The 25,067-nt window shown below is 36.7% G+C and overlaps 1 protein-coding gene across 8 annotated transcripts in view; it reads right to left on the minus strand.

Moving 5' to 3' along the window:
* Positions 1-2,091: 2,091 nt before the first annotated feature.
* aopep (aminopeptidase O (putative)) overlaps positions 2,092-25,067 on the minus strand; it is a 175,007-nt gene continuing 152,031 nt past the window's right edge. For 2 of the 8 annotated variants that reach the window (XM_052020423.1, XM_052020418.1), the window contains 4 exons: positions 24,366-24,482; positions 19,627-19,713; positions 14,268-14,427; positions 2,092-6,917 (listed from right to left, as the gene is read on the minus strand). In XM_052020423.1, coding sequence (XP_051876383.1) covers positions 14,287-14,427; positions 19,627-19,713; positions 24,366-24,482 — 345 coding nt within the window. In that variant the 3' untranslated portion in view covers positions 2,092-6,917; positions 14,268-14,286. Of the gene's footprint in view, positions 6,921-7,036; positions 7,118-14,267; positions 14,428-19,626; positions 19,714-23,590; positions 23,688-24,365; positions 24,483-25,067 lie in introns of those variants that run through there. The other 6 variants (XR_007956689.1, XM_052020421.1, XM_052020420.1 and 3 more) reach the window with 6 other exon arrangements.

The raw sequence follows: 25,067 nt of genomic DNA on the forward strand, positions 1-25,067 counted from the left end.
CTACACCAAAGTGTTCTTCCAGAGTGTGACTAATTCATATGCTGTTCACAAATTACCATCTTGACCAGTGCCACACAGGTTCCAAATGCCAATGTCCGTCACCACAGAATGACCAATCCCTTAGACTTATTGTACCACACTGCTCTACAACAAAAAGTGCTTTCTGGCAGAGAGTGAGAGAGAGAGAGTGAGAGAGGGAGCAGTGAAACACAACTGAATGAAGGCAAAAGGGGACATGGAAGTGATAACTTCCCTCACTCATTGCTGTCCTGTTCCCACTCAGTTCCTAACAGAGTGCCTGGTCTCCCAATGTCATCATTTTCCCTCCTTTCACACCTTGTTTCTTCTGCAAATTTTGCTAATGTACGTTTTGTGGAGTGCAGCAGAGCCTGAACATTCTCTTCACCCTGGCTGCAGTTTACTGAAGGACATCTCTGTATCTGTCCAAGTAACTGAAGCACTTCTTCTGCAACTCAAAAGCATGCTTGATCTCATTTGATGGTCTTAAGGCATTCCAAAGCACCAAGACAGATGTCTGGGAATATTGCACATTCTCGGCTGCCGTTCTTTGTAATTGCTGGTTGCTTATCTGCTACATAGCTGGTTCATCTGATGAGTGCCACATCTATGTAGTCCCAGAACCTGTCGGAAGCCAACCTGACTATGTCAGTTCATACTTATGTTCATTGTTGCAGGCAAAATTCCAAAAAGTGCCAGCTTTGGAAAATAAGTTGACAGCCACCTGTATTATCCATCTGCTGTTTGGGAGATTCTGGATACATTTCTGGTGGTTAAAAAAGATTGAAGATTTGAAAGCAAAAGTTGAGGATGGGGTGGGCGAGGTGGAGGAAGAAAGAGGGTTAGAGAGAGAGGCGAGGGGTGTGGAAGATAAATAAGCAACAACCAGCTAATAATCCATCAGCTTACATAACATGTTATGGGCATAATCTTAGAAATCAGAATTCCTCCAATTTACATTAATGAGTCAGGCTTTTCCAATCACTAACGGTGACCTGAAGTGCTACAAATTTACCCAAGCAGATTTTGGATTGTTAAATCTGTCAGAGAGAGTTGACTTTGACTTAATCTTCCACTGACAGACACGTCATCACAAGCCACCAGAATTCCCACACCTGATCATTATTCAGTGGCTGTAGGCATACTTGTGGGAGGATTTAAAATCATTGACCCTGGACGTAAGAGCACCATTCAAGCGAGGAATCACCATGTGGTCATTATCAAGGTTGGTGAGCACACTTTTCAGGAAGAGATGATGGGTGGTGAGGGGGGGGGGGTGGTGGTGGGATTGGAGGGAGGGTTGAAGGAGAGAAAATTTGGCAGTGTTTTATTACTAAATCCACACAAATTGTTATGCTAAAAAAATTATGTCAGACTGCTCGACTTATTTCACTGCAAACCTCAATGAAGTATTCCACAATTTTGCACAGACTTGGTCATTATTCCTTCTCTTCAGGTGCAGAACTTAGCCACTGTGAACAAAGCAAAACAGATCACTGTTCACCAATCAGCTAAGCTCTGCACCTTGCCAGAAAGATCGTGCTTGATGGATGAATTAATCCATGGGTGACATTTCATTGAAGGTGTATTTCTTCCTTTGTTGCAAGCAAGCACCCTTAGGCCTTATCAGTTTTTAAACTCATATCATACATTTACTGTGGCTTCCACAACAGTTGTAAAGGCAGTGACTACGTGGTAATCCCTGGCAATGTGATTTTTTTTAAATCTCATGACACAAATCAGAATGCCAGGAACCCACTCAGCCACAACATGAAAGAAGAGTTGCAGACCGTTCCTTCCTCCACCCACCCTTGATATATAATGCACCAACAGCCGACAGTAGGAAACGTTATGGTTTTTGGAAACCTTGCAATTCAAATATCAAATCAAAACAACTCTTAGTACATTTATTGTGCTGCTTGTATGCTTCCTACATGTCCACATGCATATATATCAACTGCATTATTGCCATATAATTGGTTTTAAAAAGAGAATTTATCTAATTATTCACAAATTAGCAGATATCAATATCTGTACATAAAATAATACTCCAAAATCAATTTAATCTACAAGATCATTACTTGTTCATTTTCATCAAAACTAAATTATATTTAGCCATCATGGGATAGGAAATGATACATAGGAAATGAATCTGCAATTCAATTGTATTTAAATCAGGGAAGAGATATATATAAACAAAATACTTCAAGTTAATAACATTCAGCTGAAGATAGCATCATAGATAAAAATAATGCATGAATAAGTACATTTATTATTAAAATTACTATTTAACTCAAAGAGAAAATAAGTCTTAAATTTAATATTAAAATACAAGGCAGAAATTTGAAGTACAAACGTTTTCAAAATAAGTAGAATTACAACTCTCACATTTTCTGCTCCAAAAACATATTACCCAAAAAATAATCAGATAATTCACTTCCATATATATATATAATTTGAAGTCAGAGTCAGCAGTGGATACCAACAGCCAACTACATCAGACAATGAAACAAATGAATTACTAAATATGATTTCGTCCAAATTGGAGTATTAGCAATCCATGCAAAAGTCATCATCTTAAAAGGGCATTTTAAGATAATGTTTGAACTTGATTTTACTGCAATCCAAGGAACAGCTTTCCAAAAAGTTTCATGTTATAAAGTTTCATATTATTGTCTAAATTGTACCATTTAATATCAAAGAAAATGTAACAATGCAAAAGTATGACTTAATTACCACAAAAATTTAATAAATAGCTTCCAAAAAATGTAGAATTAAAAACAATTCTTTACCAGGAGAATTCATTTTAAATAAATATGCTGTCAATACATTGTGAGCTTCCTGATAATAATCTGATTTAAGAATCTCAACTGTTATGGCAACAAGAAGTTTTGAATACTAGACTTCAATTTAAATGAAATCATAATCTTGAGGTAAAACATTTTAATTTGTGCCAGGAAACCGGTGACATTCAGTGCAAAGGAAAGCAAAACGGAGTTACATATCATTAGACAGAAAAGCAAACTTCACAAGACAAAAGATGAAATGACAAGTTCAGAAGAGTATTTGAACAAATACACCATACTACCAGACAATGTTTCAGGAACAGCTTCTTCCCCTCCACTATCAGATTTCTGAACGGTCCATGAACACCAGCTCGTTATTCCTCTTTTGGACAATTTATTCATTCTTGTAACTTATACTAATTTTTATGTCTTGCACTGCACTGCCGCCGCAAAACAACAAATTTCACAACATGTCAGTAATAATAAACCTCACTCTGATTCTGAGTCACGGGTCTTAATTTTATAAAGCAAGACATAGGAGAACAATAGGAAAAATGCTAAAACTTTACTAATCATACATCAGGCTTAAGATGGATATTGTTTAAAATCATGGATAGCACATTTTAGTAAGGATATTATGACCTTGGAGAAAGACAGGGAGCAGCAAGAAAGACACCAGGGATGATAGACTTCAATTATATGGAGAAAATAGGCACCATTTCCTTTAGACATGCCAGATACAGATTTAATCTAATTTAGCAGAGGAAAACCAGGGGAAAATAAAGAGAATTAGTTTAAGAAAAGCAGTTGGTTGATCTGATCTGGTGTTCACTCCCTTAAAGCCTGACAGAAGTAGATTCAATACCAATTCCTTTCTAGTTCTTTTGCCAGGCATCTTGAATGTGTATCGCAAGAACATTAGTGGAAGTAGGCCATTTGGCTTTCAACTCTGCATCACCATTCAATAAGATCACAACCTTTTGAGTGAACAAATTTCCCAACCTCATTAATAACTGAACAAAATGACACCACACACAGGGTCCTCTTCAAATCGCACAATATCATGACTTGGAAATATTTTGCTATTCCATGATTATCAGTGGGTCCATATAGTGCAGTTTCCTAGTCAACAGCACAGTGACCATTGAAGAGTTTGGCTCACCACCATCTGAATGGCAATTAGGGAATGACTTTGCCAGCAATGCCAACATCCCTTGAATTAATTTAAAAAAAGTCAAACTGAGAAAACTCCCTACATTACATCAGTTAAATTCAGAGTGGCCTCAGGTCTCACTTGAACAGAGCAATTGGTGCTTTTGGCTTGATATTATCAGTCATATTTAAATACCGCACCAACATAACTGGAATATATTTTAGATAGCATTGTGTACCTGTCAATTATACAACTTATTGCCAGTAACATCAATGGGCACATCCAACTATATTTATAATGCATTTTAAAACATTACCTGTGTGCTAACGTTTGAAACCCAACGAGTGTGACAAATGAATGATGAAGAACATTTACAACAGTCTATCAGATTACTGGTTGCTTAGACCACAACCTCTACTCTGAAGTTTTATTTCTATTACTTTACGGGATCAGAGTTCACATATCAACAGTGGAAAACAAAATCAGCTGATTCACCTCATTCCAAGGCCTCTGCAACTGTGGCCCCCATCACTAGAAGATGTGCAAGAGCAGCCATGCAACAACTCATTTCCAGACTTTCTTGCTCACTGCACAACTGGAATTAGAAACTTAGCACAGTGGGAAGATCAAACCTGCATCTCCTATTATGTGACATTTTAGACATTGCTATGCTTTGTTAGTGTCAGTGACGTACAATTTCCACATAAAAATAACAAGGTGGGAAAGATTCAGTAAAGCCCCACATAATTCAGCACACCTTGGACTTTGATGGTGCCGGACTGGCAGATTTTCCAAACCATTGCATGTTGATCATTTTAATGCCCCAACACACATTTAGTTCACTTTTATTTTGATGTTGCACATTATTAGAATGAACTAACCAGTTAAGTTTAATTAGACTGTGGCAACCAGGCTATCATTCTTCAGTGAAAAGAAAGAAAACATGGGAACCAAAGTCCTGGTGAGTGGGAGAGGACTGTGGGAGCTGGGGTTCTGGTGGGTGGTGAGGGAAGGTGGGAGCAGAGGTCACAGTGAACGGAAAGGGAGCACAGGAAACATCACCTGGTGAGTCAGATGCCAAACCACTGGGATTTCCAAATTGACGGAGAGCAGGTTGTTGGAGTTTTACTGTACGTAGATTAGTTAGTTTGACAGCAGTACTGGTGCAGATTTTGCTCAATCTTGCTATTCATCCATGATCCCATAGTTACCGAGTCCCCGGAGTTCCAAGTAAATGTGCAAAGCTGGCTTCAGCTTGGGCTGATGGTGCAGTTTCAGACATTGAGGACATCATAGTGTCAATACTTCTCAATAACATGTACTCAATGACATGTATAATTTGGCTGACTGTTAATTATGGGTCCATCAATACTGAGTAAATTAAAGCCACATAGCCATGACAGATTGAAGCAAACAATTCACTCTCCCATGACCTCAAGCCTAAGGAATAATAAAACCACTTTTGTTTTTGACTTGCTGCTTCAACATATTGCCCTTCTCACTGCTCTTTTGTTTTTATATCAAAATGTTATAAAGTCACAGTAATTCAAAATGGCAATAACTGTATAACAAAACACAAGCAACATTTATCCTCTAAAATGTGGCATTACTTCAAAGAGGAAACTGCACTGTAAATCTGGAATGCAGATGCAATCTAGCATTGGAGTAAAGTAGACCACCACTGCTTCAGAAGCATGTCAGGCCCTGATTCCCATACACAGCTTTAATATTTGCCTGAAGCAAACTACTACATACCAACACTATGGTATATATGAATGGCATGTAAGCATGTAGTAACATGATGCCAGAACTTCGGGAATTAAAGCTACTCTCGACATCTCAAACACAATAATGTTGAAATACACAGGTATTGGTATCAGGAATGGTTTTATATCACAATATTAAACCTTTACATCTAAAATATGCACACAAATAAAATTAAAAATACTTGCCTCTTCTGCTAACCATTTCCCCCTTGTCTGTTTGCCCCATTCTCTGCTGTAATAACTTAGTTGTCACAGAAACAGTTAACCTTAGAATTCTTTAGCATTCTAAGGCAATATATTGAACAGCAAGTTTAAATATCAGAAAGAAAAATGGTGAGACTATTGTGAGTGTGGAAATTTTGTTACTGTAAACAAAATGAGAGCCTCCCCTCCTTGGGGGACCCTCTGCATGTCCTAATTTGTAGTATTATATTGCAGTAATTTAGTCGCTGACCACCACATTGCTTGTCCGACAATTCCTTTATGCCCTCAAGAAAAAAGGCTGAAGTCAAAGGAGCCAAATCTGAAAAGCAGATTATAATATGCATTGCTCTAATATCATGCATTTGGTGAATGCAACAGAGGACACATTTTAATTCTGATGTGTAATTTCAAAATGTTTAAATTAAGCTGTTTATCAAATCAGATAGAATGGAGACACTCGTTATGTATTTCATTTGGATCCAAAGTAAATCATACTATGTTGTAAAGTTTGTAGAATTAAATATTTTCATTACAGTGAACAAATTAGGTAAGCTATATTAAAAATCTTATACATTCAATAAGGTATACAAGACTAGTAAACAATTGAAAATAGTTGAGCTTTGCGCTTTCACCAGTGGTTTGGTCCTGGGTTATAATTAATGTGGTGATACTTAAATACTGTCCATCCTGCACAATGTATCACTAAAATTGATAAGGAACATTAAATGCATATCTGGACATTTCAAAATAATGAATGAAAATAATTTGCATTTTAAGTTAATTTCAAAGGTCTAAAAATACAATATATATTGGTCCAAAAACAAAGTCTTCAAATACATGCAATGAGAGGGAAAATAATGGAAAATCTTCTCACACTGACAGTTGCAAAGGCTTGCAATAGAAGTGGTTCTCACAGTGGTAGCTGCCTTCTAGATAAGTTTGCAGTGCTAAGTGTCCTGGGCCAACATCATTTATCAATTCTGCATGGACCTGCTTGAAAGCATTAAGAACAGATATTAAAAGATTGAATTCACTTAACAGGAATTTAGACTAATCTTTGAAGATCAAAAGTACAGGATCACTCAGCATTGAAAATCACAATGGGTTACCTGCTACATCTGGGTACTTGTTAACTTGCCCAAAAGGTATATCCAAGTTCATAGCTGAATTTTAATGCTTTTCTCCCTTTCCTTGAATAAAGGGATAAAAGTTGTACATTTGAACTCATTCTTTAAAAAAATTGCTAAGGGCTCAAGTTTTACATACCAACACTTGTTTCAGCCTGCTTTACCAACCCAAATTAATAATTAGGGGACTGTAGGGCTGGGTAACACAGTATGTTCTTACATGCTGCATTCATCTCTGGAATTTGAATCTAGCCCAGACTCTTAAAATGAATATATTCTCATGTAGGGATGCAATAGGCTTCACCTACAATGCATTAAATGATTTTAGGCTGTTTGAGTACATTACACAAAATAAGCATGGCATATTGTCACAGAGAGGATACCAAGTTAATGCACATCACTGGGGAAGAATATTTTACTTCCAGCCTGTACAATGTGCAGGAAAATAAACAGATGGTTTCAAGGAGATTTGGCTGTCACAATGTTTTATTTAAAATGCTGTCACATTATCTCTTCCACATTAATATTTGGAGGACTGACAGCTAGCCACTATGACTAAATTTTTAAGGACTTCTTTAATCATAATTAGATAAAACAATGTAATTACAAGCGATTTGTGACAAATTAATCAGGCCATTAGCACACTTGACAGCGTTTAACAAAGATGATGGCTAATTATTTGAAGGTGACATCCTGATATTGGATTGGACACAGACCAATAACTAAATCTCTGCCCTGTTACTGTGTTTCCAGTCACTTGTCATTAAGACATGTTTAGGTGGCCCTTGTCAAACTTATCACATGCTGACTGCTCATAAGCCTGATGAAGCCACTGCCTTTGCACTCTAACAAGGAGTAGGCTTCCATGGTTCATATTCGTCACAGTCTTCTCCTAACTACTTTGTGAATTTCCTGGACTTGTGTTTGTGCCCCCTTCAATCTGGATGTTTCCTTCTTTCCGATTCCATGGCGGACTGCTTTCAGCTTGCTACCAAGTGAATGTACAGTCTGCTTAGTTCAGTTGACACCAATTGCTTCCAAGTTAGAAAGATTTTTAAAAAATCTAGGCTAACAGTTCAATACAGTAATGAAGGAGGACTGAACTGTTAGACAGTGCCACTCTGCAAATGAGTTGAAATGTCGGAATAAGGATCCTTCTACTCAGGTAGATATACAAGATTCAAGAATATCACTCAGTGCATTCTCACAGTGCCAAGCACATATTATCTGATCATCATAGTTTGTAGGACTTTTCTGCATCAAGTTCAGCTCAATAGAATTAAATGAATTGAATTGAATTAATTAATTGTACATAGCATGCTTTACAATGACCTGAGATACCTTCTTCTATTAACTGCAATTGATTTTGAGGAAGCATTTTCCAAAAATTTTCAATTACAAAAAGATGCACGAGTTTTAAATTATTGAGTACAGGCCACATGGTACTACATTGAAGATTTCCAAGTATTATTTAGTCATTTCACCGATGTGGTTGACCCTTAAATACCTCTGACATAACCTCCAACCTATTCAGTCATACCATTAGCATTATATTTAAACAAGAGAAAGAATAAAACTGCTAGTGGCCTTCCCACCCATCTCTTCACTGAATCCAGTCATGCAAGGTGGCTCCTAGGCCAGCCCACGAGCAGAAACTCCCTCAAGCATCTGAGGACTGGTGACTAAATTTGGAGAAACTATCCCATGGTCTAGTCAAGCAACAGGCATCCTCACAGAGTCGTACTTTACAGACAGCATGGCAGTTTCATGCATCACAATCCAGGGTACGTTCTGTGCACTAACAATGACCTACCAGAGATGGCAATACTGTGGTATAAGGGAACACTGGGAGTTCCTCACCTTTGACTCCAGACCCCATGAGATCTCATGGTATCAGATCCAACATGTGCAAGGAAACTTCTGATTACCACCTCCTGTTGTCTCTCAGCTGATGAATCAGTATATCTGAACTAATACTTTAAAAAAAATTGTTAAGTGGAATAAACTCTGGCAGCTCAAAACTGGGCATCCAGTTTGTCATTATGTACCATCACCAGCAGCCTTTCCACCATCTACCAGAGCGGCACAGTGGCGCCGCAGGTAACTCTGTGGTCTCACAGCTCCAGCAAACGAGAGCTAGATCTGACCTCCAGTTCCATCTGTCTGGAGTTTGCAAGTCTCCCTGTGACTGCATGAGTTTCCTCCTACTTCTCAAAGACATGCTGGTTGTTAGGTTTACTGGTCCTGATGTAGATGGCTAGTTGGAGAATTGCAGATAGGGGGTGTTAATGGGTAGTTGTGGTAGAATGGGTTACAGTGCTTTGGGAGCCAGCATGGACTCAATGAACCAAAGGGCCTCCTTCTTTGTCATAAGGAAAGATGAGAAGTATCTACAAGGTGTCCCATTCATCACACGAGACATTTATTCCCTCCACCACTGACGAACGGTGGCTACAGTGTGAACCATCTAGAAAATGTACAGCAGTTATTCACCTAGGCTCATAAACCTTCAACTCCTACCAGCATGAGGATAAGGAATACAGACCTATGGAGACATTACTGCTTGCATGTTCCCACACCATACTTGAAAATATACCCCTGTCCCTTAATTGTTGCTAAGCCTCAATCTTGTAACTATGGGAGCACCTCCACCAGAAGGACTGCAGTAGTTCAAAAAGGTTGCAACCCTTCACCTTCTCAAGGGCAATTAGGTATGAGCAATAAATAATAACCATGACACTGACGCCCAGATCCTGGTAAGGAATAAATATAAAAAAACTTGGGAAAAGTGAACACAAGAGATTATACTCCTGACTTTCTGCTCTAGCACAAGCAGTGACCATGGTTAGATGTCCAAAGATTAAACACTTCTTGATAATTAGAAATGGTTGTTAGGTTCATCAGTTTGCAGGGCAGATGACTGCTGAACTGTGAAGAATGACTCTTCACATTAGTCACATGTGAAAGTGAAATTTCCAATCTGCTCTTTTCTCATTAGCTTGTTCCCAAACACACAATTGGATAGAAATTGGTCCTCAACTGCATATGCTAAACACACGTAAACAAGTGACCACACTATACTCACTTTCTGAAGTTTGGATCCATTGATAGTGTTACGAACCAGGAACAAAAGAAACACTCCGAGTCATGTATAAGTGTTTAAAACTACTTTATTAGTAACTACTTATGATAATAAGAAAAAATAAAAGTAAAAATGTTAGAATGTTAGAAGTAAAAATGTTAAATCTTAAACATTAACCCCAAAAACTAAACTCAGTGTGTGTGTGTGTGTGTGTGGCAAACTCCAAGTCCAGGAATGGTTCTTAAAGTTCAGTTCAGCAAGCCTTAAGGTGAAACATGATCAAAGGCTTCTTCAACAACCACCATTGACTGAAGACAAAACGTAGCGAGAAAATAGAGAGTAATTACGAAATCCAAATGTTCCACTATGGAACCCATACGACACCTCAGTGTTTACTCAGCAGTGACCACTCCACCACTTCTGCCTCACCCCGAAAGGCTCTCGAATCGTGGCCATCCACACAAATACCTGTTTCCTTCTACAGGTCAACAACAAAGTGAACTCCACTGCTTTGTTCCGAAGTATCTGCCACCCCGAAAAGCATCCGAGACATGGCCGTCCACACAAATACCTGTTTCCCTCTACAGGTTAACGACAAAGTGAACTCCACTGGATTATTCCAAAAATCCATACGTGGATTGTAGTGACAGGCACAGTTATTGTTTCTCATCCATCGATAGAGAAACTAGCGGGCTGGTGTCTCTCTCTCTCTCCTCTGACTGATTCCAACTGACTACTTCAAAAATGTCATTACGTCCTTTATCTTCTGTTGACGTAACCACGCCAACACACACACACACACCACTATGCTCTATCTTAAAGGGACATTCACCAATGGTAACCTAGTCCATAACAATAGCAATGGAGTTGAATTTTCATTGCAGTGTACAATTTGCACCAATAACTACATCATGTGTTTAGTGTAATTGGCTAAGTACGAATATGTTTCTTCTCTCAACAGAAATTTAGTTATTACTCCTGATAGCTGTGGTTGCTGGCTCAGCTAAAATTCTCAAGACTGATACCAATAGTTTTCTTTTTGAAAAGCAAGGGCAATTATAGATATGGAACTATGAAAGGTAAAGGGAGAATAGCTTCAGGTTATCTATGGTGGTTCTTGAAACAGGCTCAAGGGGCTGTGATTAGCTACTTTGCTCTGTATTCCTTTTAATAACATATACTGTTTCTCTCCTGCGAACGGTAACCAGATCAAATTGAACAAATGCTTGCCATATATACATTTGAATAAAATGTTAACATTTTAAATATAAACATTTACTTTATTCCATTTGCTTTAAACTTCCGAGAGGTTTTGAATTCTTAAAGAAGAGCAAACAATCAGGAGGAGTTCCCTTGCACATGTTGCATCTGATGCCATGACATTTCACGGAGCCTGGAGTTAAAGGTGAGGACTCCAGGTACTCCTATGCACCACAGTTTGCCGCCTCTGATGCATCTCTACTGTTAGTGGATAAGAACACACCCAGCATTGTGATACAAGAATCTACCATACTGTCTGTAAAGTGTGATTCTGTGAGGACGCCTGTCTTTCGTCACCAGTTTTTTTACCTGATAAACCTGACAGGAATACAAGTGTTCTATTTATCATATTCACAAACATGCTAGAAGATAAAATAACCTTCAGCGTCTTGAATTTATACTCACTGGAAAAAAAATTCAGCCCCTTTCCATACCAAGTAAAAATCCATAGTATTATGCAGGGATCTCTCTTTTCAGAGACTAATCCTGCTCCAGGAGAAAGTTCACATGATAGAATTCATCAACCACACTAATGAAGTAGTAAGTTATTTATCACTTCTTAACCAAATATTTAAGTCATAGTGAGCAATTATAAACCTCAATAAAGCACTTATCGGATTACTTTTCAGACAGTAACCTATTGATCTTCCTAAAAAAAAACAACTTCCAATTGCATATACAACTGAAATTTAAAATCAAGGTTGTATTAAAAAAAATGAAGGGGGTCTCCTTAGTTGATAAGCAGGGTAAAAACTTAAAGGAATCCAAAAGCAAACTAAATAACTGAGTACACTTTGGGAAATGCAATGTATTAGGACAGCATGAAATAGTCAAAGAAAATGTTATATCTGTCTCTGCTGAGCTCAGAATTTAAGCTCCATCAAGGGAGGACCACTTAAGTATTCAGAAAATAGAAAGCAAGTTATTCATTGTCACTGCTTCATATTTCCCGGATTTTTGTGGCATTCAGAGAGCAGTTGATCTTTTACCTTCTTAACAATAATGCTCCAGTACAAAATATTTCAAAAACTATTACGAAATCTGTGAAGAATATTGCATCAGAATATTTCACACTAAGTAAGTAATTACTTTAAAAAAAATATTAAGGTAGAAATCTGAAATTAATCTAAAACTATGGGGACAGTCAGTGAGCCAACCAGCATTTGTGAAGAAAATATAGGTGTTTTTCCTTCATCCAAGCTCTTGCATGGTCAAGCTAGCTGTTTTGCCAGTTTTTTGTTAAATCTCTTTCTTCCTGCCTCTGCTTCGTCTCTGTGTTACTCAGACATGTCCTGAGTCTAATACATGCTCTTTTTTTTCATTATTCTACCTATTACCTCACAATTTACAGTAATATCACTTCTGCTGCACTTGCTTGCATGTGTGCATATTTAAATGCTTCATCTTTTGTTTAAGGTCCATTCTTAGTTCTTTCAGCTCTGCCAAAAATGTCCTCACTTCAAAGCTGACCATTAATTTCAGTCAATCAACTTCCCCTCCACAGCCAAAACTTCACCACAAGTAAACCAAGATTTCATCACAAAGTTATGGCAATAAAGTGGAAACTATGAACCTTGTTCAAAATAGCACTTGAACATTTACCGATCTTATTCTGCATATTTTCTCCCTCCTGCAAATACCCCCACCCATCTCTGGCACCCTACTCAAAATATGGTGTCTCCAGACTATGCCAGAACTTTCCACGCTTACATGAGAGCTTCAATACTGAACCTCCAAACTCCCCTTCAATGATTTTTCAGAGTGAAACTGGGAAACAGGTAATAAGATCTTGTTGCACCTATAATGTATCAATTGTATCTGCACAACTGGCAAATACATTGCGAAAAGCTAAAAAACACTAAACTACCTGTTAACAAGCTCACCACTGGAAAACCAAAGAGTGCAGCAAACTCAGAGCAGAGAAGAAATGATGGTGGAAGACTTGGGGTGAAAAGGGTGATGGCAGAAGGGATAAGTGGATGCTGAAATTGAAATGATGCAGGAGGAGGGCAAGGAGGATAAGACGAATAAGGAGTAAAATGGGAAAGAACCACAAAAAAAAGAGAATACGCTAGAACAGGTTGCAGGATCCCATATCCAGGATACAACAAACATCTGTCAAAGTTTCTTGATCAGCTAATTGAGAGAGCTGGATAAATATCTGAAGAAAAAAATCATACGCAATCCCCTTCATTCTCTGCATGAATTTACCATTTCATCATTAAGAATTTTACTCAGGTCACTGCTTAGGCAAAGATTCCAGCTTCAACAGACTTAACTCTCACTTCAATTGCTGACTCATGCTTTTAAACTAGGACCTCTGCTGCACCTTCTTCAATAATTGCATGAATTTTTCACAATTATACATTAACTAGAAATTACTTGTTTTTATCTCATTACATTTGCTGCCAATTTCCACACAGCTCTCACTTTCACAAGGCCCATATCTGAATCTTCCCCTTTTTTGGTCATCTTTATCTCCATCTCAAGAGATAGGTTAATGACCAATATCAATTATAAGCCCACTGGCTCCTACAATTCTAGGGACTAAATCTCCTTCTACTCTGCTTTCTGTAAAGATTTCATTCCACTCTCCGAATGGCCCTGTCTTTGTAATGACTACTCTGATTCAGAAATAAAAACAGAAAATTCTGAATCAAGAAACATTGTCCATCAAGAAGTTTTTGAGTGTGCGGCCCAAAAATACTTAGGTAAGGTACTGAAGTCAGTTTCCCTATTTTCACTCCTACCACCCCAACTTCAATTATCAATGTGTATTACTAAACAAGGCATTAATCGAATAACTTCTGCCACCTAAGTATAAGGGATTGAGTCAAGGTAAACTGCTAGAATATGCCACCGTGGAATTACCTCTTTGGCTCTTACTTGGCTAGAATAGCATTTCTGCCACCACTTTCTGCAAGGATGGATCCATCTCTTCTTTAAGTGTGGTGAAGCACCTGCGAGCTAGTTGCTGCTGTCTGGCATCTTCATTAACCATCAACTCACCATAGAGGTAGACTCCCATTGCCTAGGAAAATAATATATCAGCTTTACAAAAGCACCATCATTACTCAATGTATAATTTCCAAAAGGGAAACTTTTAAAGCTCTCTGTAATTTTTTTTTTTACTTGCAATCCTATCATTTCTATTTCATTTAGACATACCAGCATTTAACTGTGCTGTGTAATGATTAATTCAGTATCATACCGAACATGTTTGAACACTTGCATTTCAAGTTTGTTTTCCTTTTGATGTTCAGTATCATTAAAATTGTATTGCATAACTTTTAGGAATTTTCAATCCAATATGGAAAACAGACACGTTCTCAGAACTATTCTTTTATTCATGGTTAATTTCTCTAAGGAATTCAGTGCTTGCATTTTTGGAAATACCTGTACTTATTTCTTTTAAACATGAAAAGAAAACAAGCATTTAAGAAACTCAAGCGACTTGTTTTTGCACTTTCAGACGTAGGAAGCCAAAACTCTTTAGTTTACTTATAATTATATCCTTTAAACCCAAGTTAAAATAAACTACCTCAACCAGCTTACAAAATAAACATTTAATTTTTGTATATAAAACTACCCACGTCCAATCTGTCCCTGCAAGCTCCTGGAAAAAATGGAGCATTTCCCATACCACCTCTCACCGAGGGTAGACGTTGATGATGAACTTCAGGACGACCTTTCGCTAAATGTGGGAACGGCCAAAGAAGATCAAGACCTCAAACCTAATGCACAAACACTTGGTCTATTGGACGGCATGGTCTACCAGACTTGTTCTACCTACGGCAGGCACTAAAAGATACCACCAATGTGATCTCTGCAAACTCATCCAAATTCACTGGAAGAGTTAAGAGAACAAACATCAGTGTCCTGCAGTGAACATCTCCAGCACTGAACCACTATTTACACTCAATCACCTCTGTTACACGGGCAACTTCATTTGCATTTCTGATAGCAGGCACCCAAAACAGACATTCTACACCGAGGTCCATTGTAGAAACAAACTGTAAGACAGACAGAGGAAAAGATTCAAGGATATTCTCAAAACTTCCATGAGAAAACGCAACACCCACATTGATTCCTGTGAATTCCTGGCTCATATTTCTCCAAATGGGAAGGAGCATCAGGACAGTCCATGCATCAGGGAGCATGCAGAAGCCCAGTGTAAACTGGAGAAGGTGTGCACCACCTCACTCACTACAGATTCTGCTGTTCTATCTGGCACTTCTTGCCCCTCTGCTTAAGAACATGCAGTTCCCACAAGGCCTCATTGGCCTACAAAACCTGTGGAAGTCATCCTCAGTTCCAAGGGACTGCCTAAGATGTATGTCTACACTCACTTTCTTCTATTTAATATTTACTTCTAATGGTATTGTCCCTGTCACCTAAATGATTTTCAATCTTTTTTTCTGTTTCTCCTAATGAACAGATCTACCACCGGAAGTCCTGAAAACTTCATCTCCAATAATCTCAATACAATATTCACAAATCATATTTTGCATACTCCCAAGTCCATCTCATGCCTGGGTGATACTGTACCAATCCAGTTCAGCAGAGTTTCAACGTGAAGCTTCAGGTGCTTTTTTTTTTTCCTAATTATTTTCTTACATATTTGCATACCCTTCCAGCATTTTGAAAACCATTTATAGCGCTCCCACCTTCTCACTGCACCTTTAATCCCACATAAATTCCAACAAGCTTCCCTGTTCTTAATCATTCCATTTCTCCCCTCTCTCAACTTTTTCCCAGCAATGTCTCAGCTGGGCCACAGGTCCACTTTCATCATAAAAGGGACTTTAACCCTCTGTGGCTCTCAACCCCCACCATCCCATTCAGACTCTTTTAGAGCAAAACTAGCTGTTGTTTTAGTCAGAGAAACCACTAGCTGGAGTACAAGGAGGAGGCAGCTAATCCAATTTAGTATCTCCTAATAAATAATCCAATAATCTCAATATGGTATACACTAACCATACAGTTATTTGAGTTATTTTATTGGATTGCTTTTGTTCATTGTCAAAGTACAACCATGAAAGCAACATAAATGATTGTTCTGGTTTGCTGGGCAAACGTTTCCACTTAACTGTGGGGAAAGAAACAGAGCCAACATTTCAAGTGAATGACCTTTCAGCAGAACATTTATAATCATTCAAACTTATTGGAGATAAATCCCTATCCAGATGGACTTCCTCCACATCAAAAGTTTGGGAAAAGATCATTGTGACACTATTTACACATATATCAAAATTAATGGGAAGAAGGAACAGTGCCAATGTACTACCCGAGCAAAAGTAATTTTGCATTTAAAAATGGATATTGAACATCCAGGAATTTATGACTGATCCATTAAATGACTGTCATAGCAATGAAACTGTTGCTCAAATATTAATAAATGAAAAATCTCAGAAATAATGTACAAATTTCATAAGGTCAAGTTTACCAAAACTGATTTTTTAAGTGACAGGAAGGGTAGGTTTGCGTAATGCAGGAGATGTACTATATTTTAATTTTAAAGGGCTTCAGTGAAGTTCAGCACAATAAACTCAAGGCTTTCAGAACATTTGGGGAAGAAACAGCTGACTGGTTGGCAAGCATGAAATAATGGATGGCAATAATTGAAGCAAGTAGTTAATTCAGAGAAGGATTATGACAAAATATATCAATAAGTTTGCAAAAGTGCTAACAGAAAGATTAGCAGCACATATTCATAAGTAACTAAAAATTGGTGATACAGATGATAAGAACCAAAACACTAGGATTAGTTCTAGAGGGACAGAACTAAAGCCTTCAAGATTTCCCAAACTGACACACAATAGCCCACTTTGGACACAACCCAGTACCACCTATTCTGCAGCATCAAAGGAAGAGGGAAGCTTGGACAGAAAACACCTTTACACACACACACCTGATGGCAGATGTTCAAACTGGAATGTTAATCTTGATTCTTCTTCCACAGATGCCGTCTGAGCTGCTGAGCATTTGTTTTATTTCAAATTTCCAGCATATGCAGTTTTTTAAACGTTCATTTACATATACCTTATATCTGGCTCAATAATTCAACAACCAGATTTGAAAACAGCAAGGGTGATAGCTAGCAAGGAAGAGTACCAAAATGAACATAATGGTCATGTGGGTAGATGATGCATAATAAAAACATGAACTCAAATTGCTGTGGAGCATGCGGACAACCTGAACAAGATAACACTGATCAGGGCCAATGAGCCATGTGCACGGTAGTGTAGCGATTAGCGTAACGCTATTACAGCGCTAGCGACCTGGGTTCAATTCCAGCTGCTGTCTGTAAGGAGTTTGTACGTTCTTCCCGTGACTGTGTGGGTTTCCTCCGGGTGCTCTGGTTTCCTCCCACATTCCAAAGACGTACAGGTTAGGAAGTTGTGGGCATACTATGTTGGCGCCGGAAGTGTGACGACACTTGCGGGCTGCCCCCAGAACACTACGCAAAAGATGCATTTCGGTTTCGATGTACATGTGACTAGTAAAGATATCTTATCTTATCATATGGCTGTGACTGGAATCCCTGATCAGACCACAGGACACGTCTAACAACCTTACGGACTCAGATTTCAGGGTGATATCTTAGATACACTCTGGCAGGGTTCTGGACTAATAAATGGGACGTGAAACTAAAGCTGTTATGAGAATTTCTCATCTTGAAGGCACACAAAAGACTAAAAAAGCCGTGAAGCTATATTAAAACTGCAGAGAACTATGATTAGACCACATTTGGAAGTATTGTAAACATTTCTGGTCTATATATTATTAGAAGGACGTAAAGACTGGAGGAAGTACAAAATATATTTACTTGAACAACAGAAAGGAAGGGTTATTGCCGAGGGTGAAACAGGATCTCTTCTCTTGAGAAAAGAGAAGTGTCACTTATTAGAAGGCACCTTCAATCTAGCAACTGATTGAGATTTTTGCCTCTAACACTCTGCCCAAAGAACAGAAATCTAACGATCACCTTTTGGCCAAGTAACTGCCCGTGTTATCCAGTACAAAGTGTTGGACATAGCCAAGTCTACTAATTTCATCTGCTTACTCACATTTTCTTCGTGAATTCCAGTAAATCTGTGGAGTACCACTTACTGCTTGCGAGTCCATTCAGTTTTTGCATCATTGGCTTTACTATCTGCAAATGATCTGAAATTGCTTTCTTAATAATTTGATTGATTTTCCACAGTTCGAACCATCAAGCTAAGTGGCAACATATTTCAAGGACTACAAATCTGATCTGAAGATTTCAATATTTTCCATTATCTAAGTGAAAGACTTGTGCATTTTTCTACAAATACACTTGCAAATTTTACACTTGAATATTTCTTTTCCTATATGCCTAATGATTTACTCAATTTTTTTGTCCTCTAATTTCTTATTATCCTTTGTCTACAAGAATATTAGCCATAATTCTTAGGACAAAATTGGTGCATCCACAAGAACTGTAAAACAAGAAAAATCAGTGTATTGACCTCACAATCTAAAGTCCATTCACGATGATGTAATCAAAAGCCAAGTACTATGCTGAAGATAAATCATTCCTCTTTATGCATTCTTGTTTTGGCAAGCAAGACCTTTTTGAAGATAAAATCAAGTCATACCCTAAATGTTGATGTGGTAACAAATAAAGTTCTGGGAATCAATGTTAAAAGAGAAGCTTTTTGAAATTGTTTTAGCCAATTGTCAGCCAATATTTACAACATGGTTTCCATCTGCAAAAGTATATAATTCTCAACTTTGGAAGGAAGGGGATGCAAACAGGTAAACAAAATGCAGCGAGTTTATAAAAATTATTTTTCCCCAATAAGGTGGTACCGACCAGGTTGAATAGAGTGAACTGATCAATTAAGGAAATATTACAAACATAAAAACTTAACAGATGAACTTTCAGAGTGAAAACAGATGAGACAGAAAATATAATAGATGAAAAGGTTTACAAGATGAACGTAAGTGCTTACGAACTTTAATTTACAAATTTCATTTTCATTTTACAAATGTAATATTGAAGTAGGATACTATTACAATGCAAGGATAGCCTTAACATATACTAAGTTTTATTGCTTCATTATTAGTATTAATTTCAGCAGAAATTTTAAGAAGAAATTTTACAAACTGCGAGCTTTTTTAAAAAATTTACAATCCAGCAAGACTTTCTTTTCTATGTAATTATTTCTACATAATTTCTTATTCAAAGGTATATTCAGTGTACCTGATCCTGTTTCAGAAAATCAATCAAATCCCTGTATGCCACTTTGAGCTTATGCTTAATAATCAGCTCACACCAACGATGGCGCACCTGGAAAATAAGCAAAACTTTATAACAGCCAGCCAAGAATATTTAAGAATTTAAGAGAAAGCAAACGCATTCAAATAATTAAAATATGGAATTAAAAATTAGTTTTATTTAATAATAAACTGGATAGTTTTAAAAATACTCAGTTCATTAACATACTTCAGAGAAGGAAATCTGCCATCCTTATTGAATCTGACCTATATATGGGTCCAGAGAGACCAACGTGGCAGTCTTAACTGCCTCCTCAGTTCAGGGGCACTTAGGGATGGACAGCAATGTTTGTGTTAGTGATCCATATACCCAAGAACAAATGCAAAACAAATTATAACTTTTCAAATATTGGTTCAGGATTGATTTCAGCTGCTCAAAGCCATTATTTTTACTGTACTTGATTAAAGATTAATTTGCATTTGCAAAATGATACAAAAGTTATTATATTTAATATTTTAAAATAAAAGTAAATTACGGCAGGGTTATTCAGTATTACTATTTTATTATATACTTTATTAATCAAAAAGATATCTAGCAGCAATTCGCAGATACTGCATCAGCTCCATTGGGGGAAAATCTTTGTAAATAGGATGTTCACCGCCAGACAAGCCAAGTACCTAGACCAAAACAGCATCTGGCAACTGATGAAAATTATTAAAGACTTCCTTGAAGGCTATTTTTCATTCATTAATTTAACAAATTGTTGCAATGTGTAATGCTCAGCAAATTTGTTTCAGTGCTCTTCAATAGTCCATTCTGATCTTGACCTTAGCTTGGAGGTGTTTAAACTTAAAGCTAACTCTAGCTACTGTACTAATTTGATCATAAACTATTGAAATAATTATATAAATGGAAAACTGTAGAGCAGGAACAGAATGCTTAAGGTATTTTTTCCAAGACTATATTTTTAAAAAAGCTATGTCTCCCTCCTTTTTACATTCTCTATTTTTATTTTCAAATGATTTGTAGTTGTTAGGATCTTGTGCTTCTAAATTTGAGTGTTTCTGTTTTCAAAACTAGCAGAAAAGTCAGGTAGTCAAGAAAATTACAGATCCTAATGAAGCAAAGTTTAATCACAATGATCAATGAATGCAAAGATGACTCGGGGTTGAATAATACCTATTATCTGTGGTGTATAATGCGGATTGTAGAAAAATTGCTTGATGTGCTCTCAGGACATTCTTTACTACTCACAGGATACCCATATGAAAAGTGCAGACACAAACCCGGTGACAGTGCTGCTTTATCTGACCTGCTGTGAGATTCTTCATTTAGAGTCTGAGGATCAAATGAAGGGTTATAAGATGGGCTTTTTATGGGCTTTATCAGCACAGGATTTTTTTGCACATCACCTAATTCAGACATGTTGATAACAAGCAAATGAAAATAAAAAAAACCTGCAGTTTCTTTTGGGTTCTTTCATTTTCCTTTTTCTAACTACAAAATGCTTTATCAAAAGACAGCTTTGAAAACATTATATTCAGTTCAGATCAACAACATAAAATCTATTTTTTGTTCAATAATTTACACTTAAGGCATATATCATAAAATATCATAGGATTGATACCAAGTATAAAATACATACTATATAAAAGATGAGAGCTTAAACTCTGATAGACAAACTTTGTTATTTTTGATAGACAAAGGGGGAAGATTTCCTCTGCATAGACAGAATGAAATGATATCAATAAAGTGTACATTATTGCAAAATACTCACAGAAATTCAAAGAACAAGACATGTATACAAATTAGAAGAATGGAACTTGAGAACATCAGCAGGGAAAGGATTGATTTGTGTTTAAAAGAGCCTACATAAAAAGGTTACAGATTTAAATATATACATATTTTTGAAATACAATGGGATGGGAAATCCAACATATCAGAAAGATGAGATTTCTTGTTTGAATGACCTTTTCCTAAATCAAATTGTTTTTTTGTGTGTATGAGATATCTTCGAAGTATTTGAATACTAAATCTCCATATACGACTTGATCAGTCAGCATGTAGAAATTATACTTCATTAGATAAACTAACACCCATGCTGGAAATCAAAAATTAAAAAAAAATACAAATGAACAACAGACAGATTCAATAACAGAATGATTTTTAAATATTTATTTTTTCCCTTCCTTTTTTATTATAAATTTGGAAACTCTGACTGGATTCTGTACTGCAAAACAGGAAACATATCCACAGCTGGAAGAGCATTTAATAAACAGAATGAACACAGCACTTTCTCTAACTTTTCAATGCATCAACTGCTACTGGCATTCAAAATGCACACAGAATGTCTATGAAATACTGATCAAAATTAATGAAGTTGTTGGAAAAGATTATTTTGAAATATTACATGAACTTTGGAGGAATTATCATCAGTGAGAAAACAGATACAAGGGACAATGCACAGCTAAAAGAAAAATGGTAGTTGATTATAACAAACATAATGCATGAATGACACTAAACTAGCTAAGGATGAATTTGCAGTAGATCTACTAGATGTCTAGATTCTATTAGGTACAATGCTAAACATGCACAGCATGCAATCAGCCCAACCAAATAGTTATAGAACTACACAAGCAAGCCGACTTCTTTGATACAGAACCTCTTAATTAACAATTATTAGGAAGTAAAAGTGCACAAAAAAATCATCAGATTCATATATCCAACCAGAGGCTTTTCATACGATGGATTGTTGATCTATTTACCCTATTCGATTATACTTAAAAGTTCTCAATAGTAATTTTCATTTTTAATATTACTATTTAGTTTTTAACCTTAAAGTTCTGGCTTTTAATCCAGCATTAAAAAGAAAGTTTAGCAGGATAGCATAAATTATATTACATCAGTAAAATTACTGAAACCAAGATATTTCTTATTCTTTCAGGTGTACTTAGCAAGGATAGGATTAAATTGGAATAACTATATTTTTTATGGGAAACAATGTTAGATTATGAAATGAGAAGTTTCCATACAATTCATACAGGCATAACATATTTCAGGTCTTATTTTCTGGTGCAATTGAGAGCTCAGTATTGGACATCAAAGAACAGAACAACAAGAAAAATACTGTCCAAATTCCCTTACTCTTGCAAAATAATAATTACACTATGAGCTCTGTTATTTCACAACTGCAATGTAGTAGTAATGTTCTTAGATCTCATTAATACAACTTTTACTTTTAAAATAATATAACTGACACAAGCACAACTATTGGGACTATGGTAGATAAGGAAGATGAGCAACTCTAACCTATATACCATAGTTTGAGCTCCTTCTCCATCAGAAAAATAATAAGATAAGCCCTAGCCCTAGAGGGTACTCCATTGTGCAGATTCCAAGCGTCCCACGTTGCTCAATTGCATTAAGTGCAAAATAATTGCCCTGGATGTTTTTACGGCAGTACAATTTAAAATGGGTGCATCTTTGTCACAGACATTCAATAATCATCAGGAATGCCATTTGTGTAGTTGATGCATTCAAACAAGAGTTCATAATCAGCCTCTCAAGCTTCTTCCACCATTTAATTAGGTTATGGCTGACCTGGAATTTAACTGATCCATACAAAGTGATTTTCTACATAATAAAATTCTGTTGATCTCAGCCCTGAAGATTTTATTTGGCTCAGTTTTTGATGCCTTTAGGAGAGAGGTTTCTAGAACTGTATCAAAAAAGTGCTTCCTGTTTTCAATCTTGAATGTTCAAGACTGATTTTAAATATCTTTACTCCATGTATTATATAACACATGTAGCATTAATAAGAGAAATCAGCCACTTTGTAAGATTTAAGTATAGGATAAATTACAACATTTACCATCAATAAACTACAAAACTGATAGCATATGCATAAGTTTCCAAACATAAATGTTGCTATCAACAATACCTTTATGAAGTGTGATGGTAAAGTCCTTACTTTCATATGGAAATCTACTGAAATTAATGAACTGATGGGAACTTCAACATTTTATGCATTGTTCTCATAAAAAGATCTGTAAAAAAGTTAAATCTTGCTGAATGAAATATAAATGACGTTTTAAAGCCAAACTAACTAACAATGAACAAACTTTCTGGTTCTGAAACAAGTTATATTTATGGAAAGTCCATTTTTTTTTAATTCCATGATAAAAATGTTTTATCTCTTTTGTTTTTTTTAAAAGTTTATGATATTTCAGCTTCTACCAAAACCTAGGTATATGCTTTTTCTCGTAAAAACTATGAGACATGAAATAATATATCCTGCTTGTAACTTCCTGGTCTGCGCTGAGGATTCCTCAATGGGTTTAGCTGATAACTGCGCATGATGACACCACCTCTGCTGAACCAGAGATGTTCCTGTAGCTGATACTAGATCAAAATTAAAACCAGCAAAGGGAAAATCCATGCCATGAAGATTGCCAGATCACTTTGCCATTGGCAGTTAAAATACAGGCCATCACAATGTTACAAGTTTCTCTCCAGGTAAAAAAATTCACTCTGCAAAAAAAAAATTACAGAATTCCAAAAAACCCTCCCTCCCATTAGGTTTAAAAATATGGGAGCATGTTGATCACTCTGGCTTAAATTAATACGCAGCTGCTGTTTTAAGCTGTGTGATCTTCATTTTTTCCCTTCTGGCATAGTTTAGCAATTGTTGACAAAACAGTTCAGTAGGCCAGTAAATGAATTACCTCTGCATCCTGCTCCCTTAGGCAATATTGCTTCTGTAACCTCTGCAGTGTTTGGGAAGACAGGGACTTCATCTCCAACAGAAATTCCAGGAGCAAAACCAGTTGGTCTGGCAAAAGCTGAAATGCAGGTAGTTATGATTAGAGAAGTTATTGCTTAAGGGATAATGGCTGCTACAGTGCAATATGTAAATATGATGCACTCTGTAATTTGCATTTATTAAAATGCAAACATGCCATTTACAATACAGAACATTTCACAAGCAAAGCTTGCTATTAGAAAACTTCAAATTCTATTTTAATTTTCTTGAGGATTTACATTTCTATTCTGCAGATACACAAATTTTGAACGAAATGTCCTTGCAAATAATATTTCATAATTTAATTTCAATAAAATTGTCACTTGCCATTGCAATACACAAAATGCTGGAGGAACTCAGCAGGTTAGGCAGCTTCTATGGAGGGAAATGGACAGTCGGCCTTTAGGATCAAGTATCTTCATTAGGACTGGATTTTTTTTTGTTTTAAATGGGCCCCAGCCTGGAGGTGGCTGGGGCCGGAGTGGCATCCAGAGGGTGCCATTACAAGATCTTCTCCCATTGAATAAAATCTTTCAGACACACCCTACAACAAAGCTGAATTTCTTGCCTTAATTCTAATTCAACTCACATTTGTTTATACTACACTCTAAAGACATGAACAGGT

This window comes from Pristis pectinata, chromosome 7 (assembly GCF_009764475.1).
Source record: "Pristis pectinata isolate sPriPec2 chromosome 7, sPriPec2.1.pri, whole genome shotgun sequence".
Classification (NCBI taxonomy): domain Eukaryota; kingdom Metazoa; phylum Chordata; class Chondrichthyes; order Rhinopristiformes; family Pristidae; genus Pristis; species Pristis pectinata.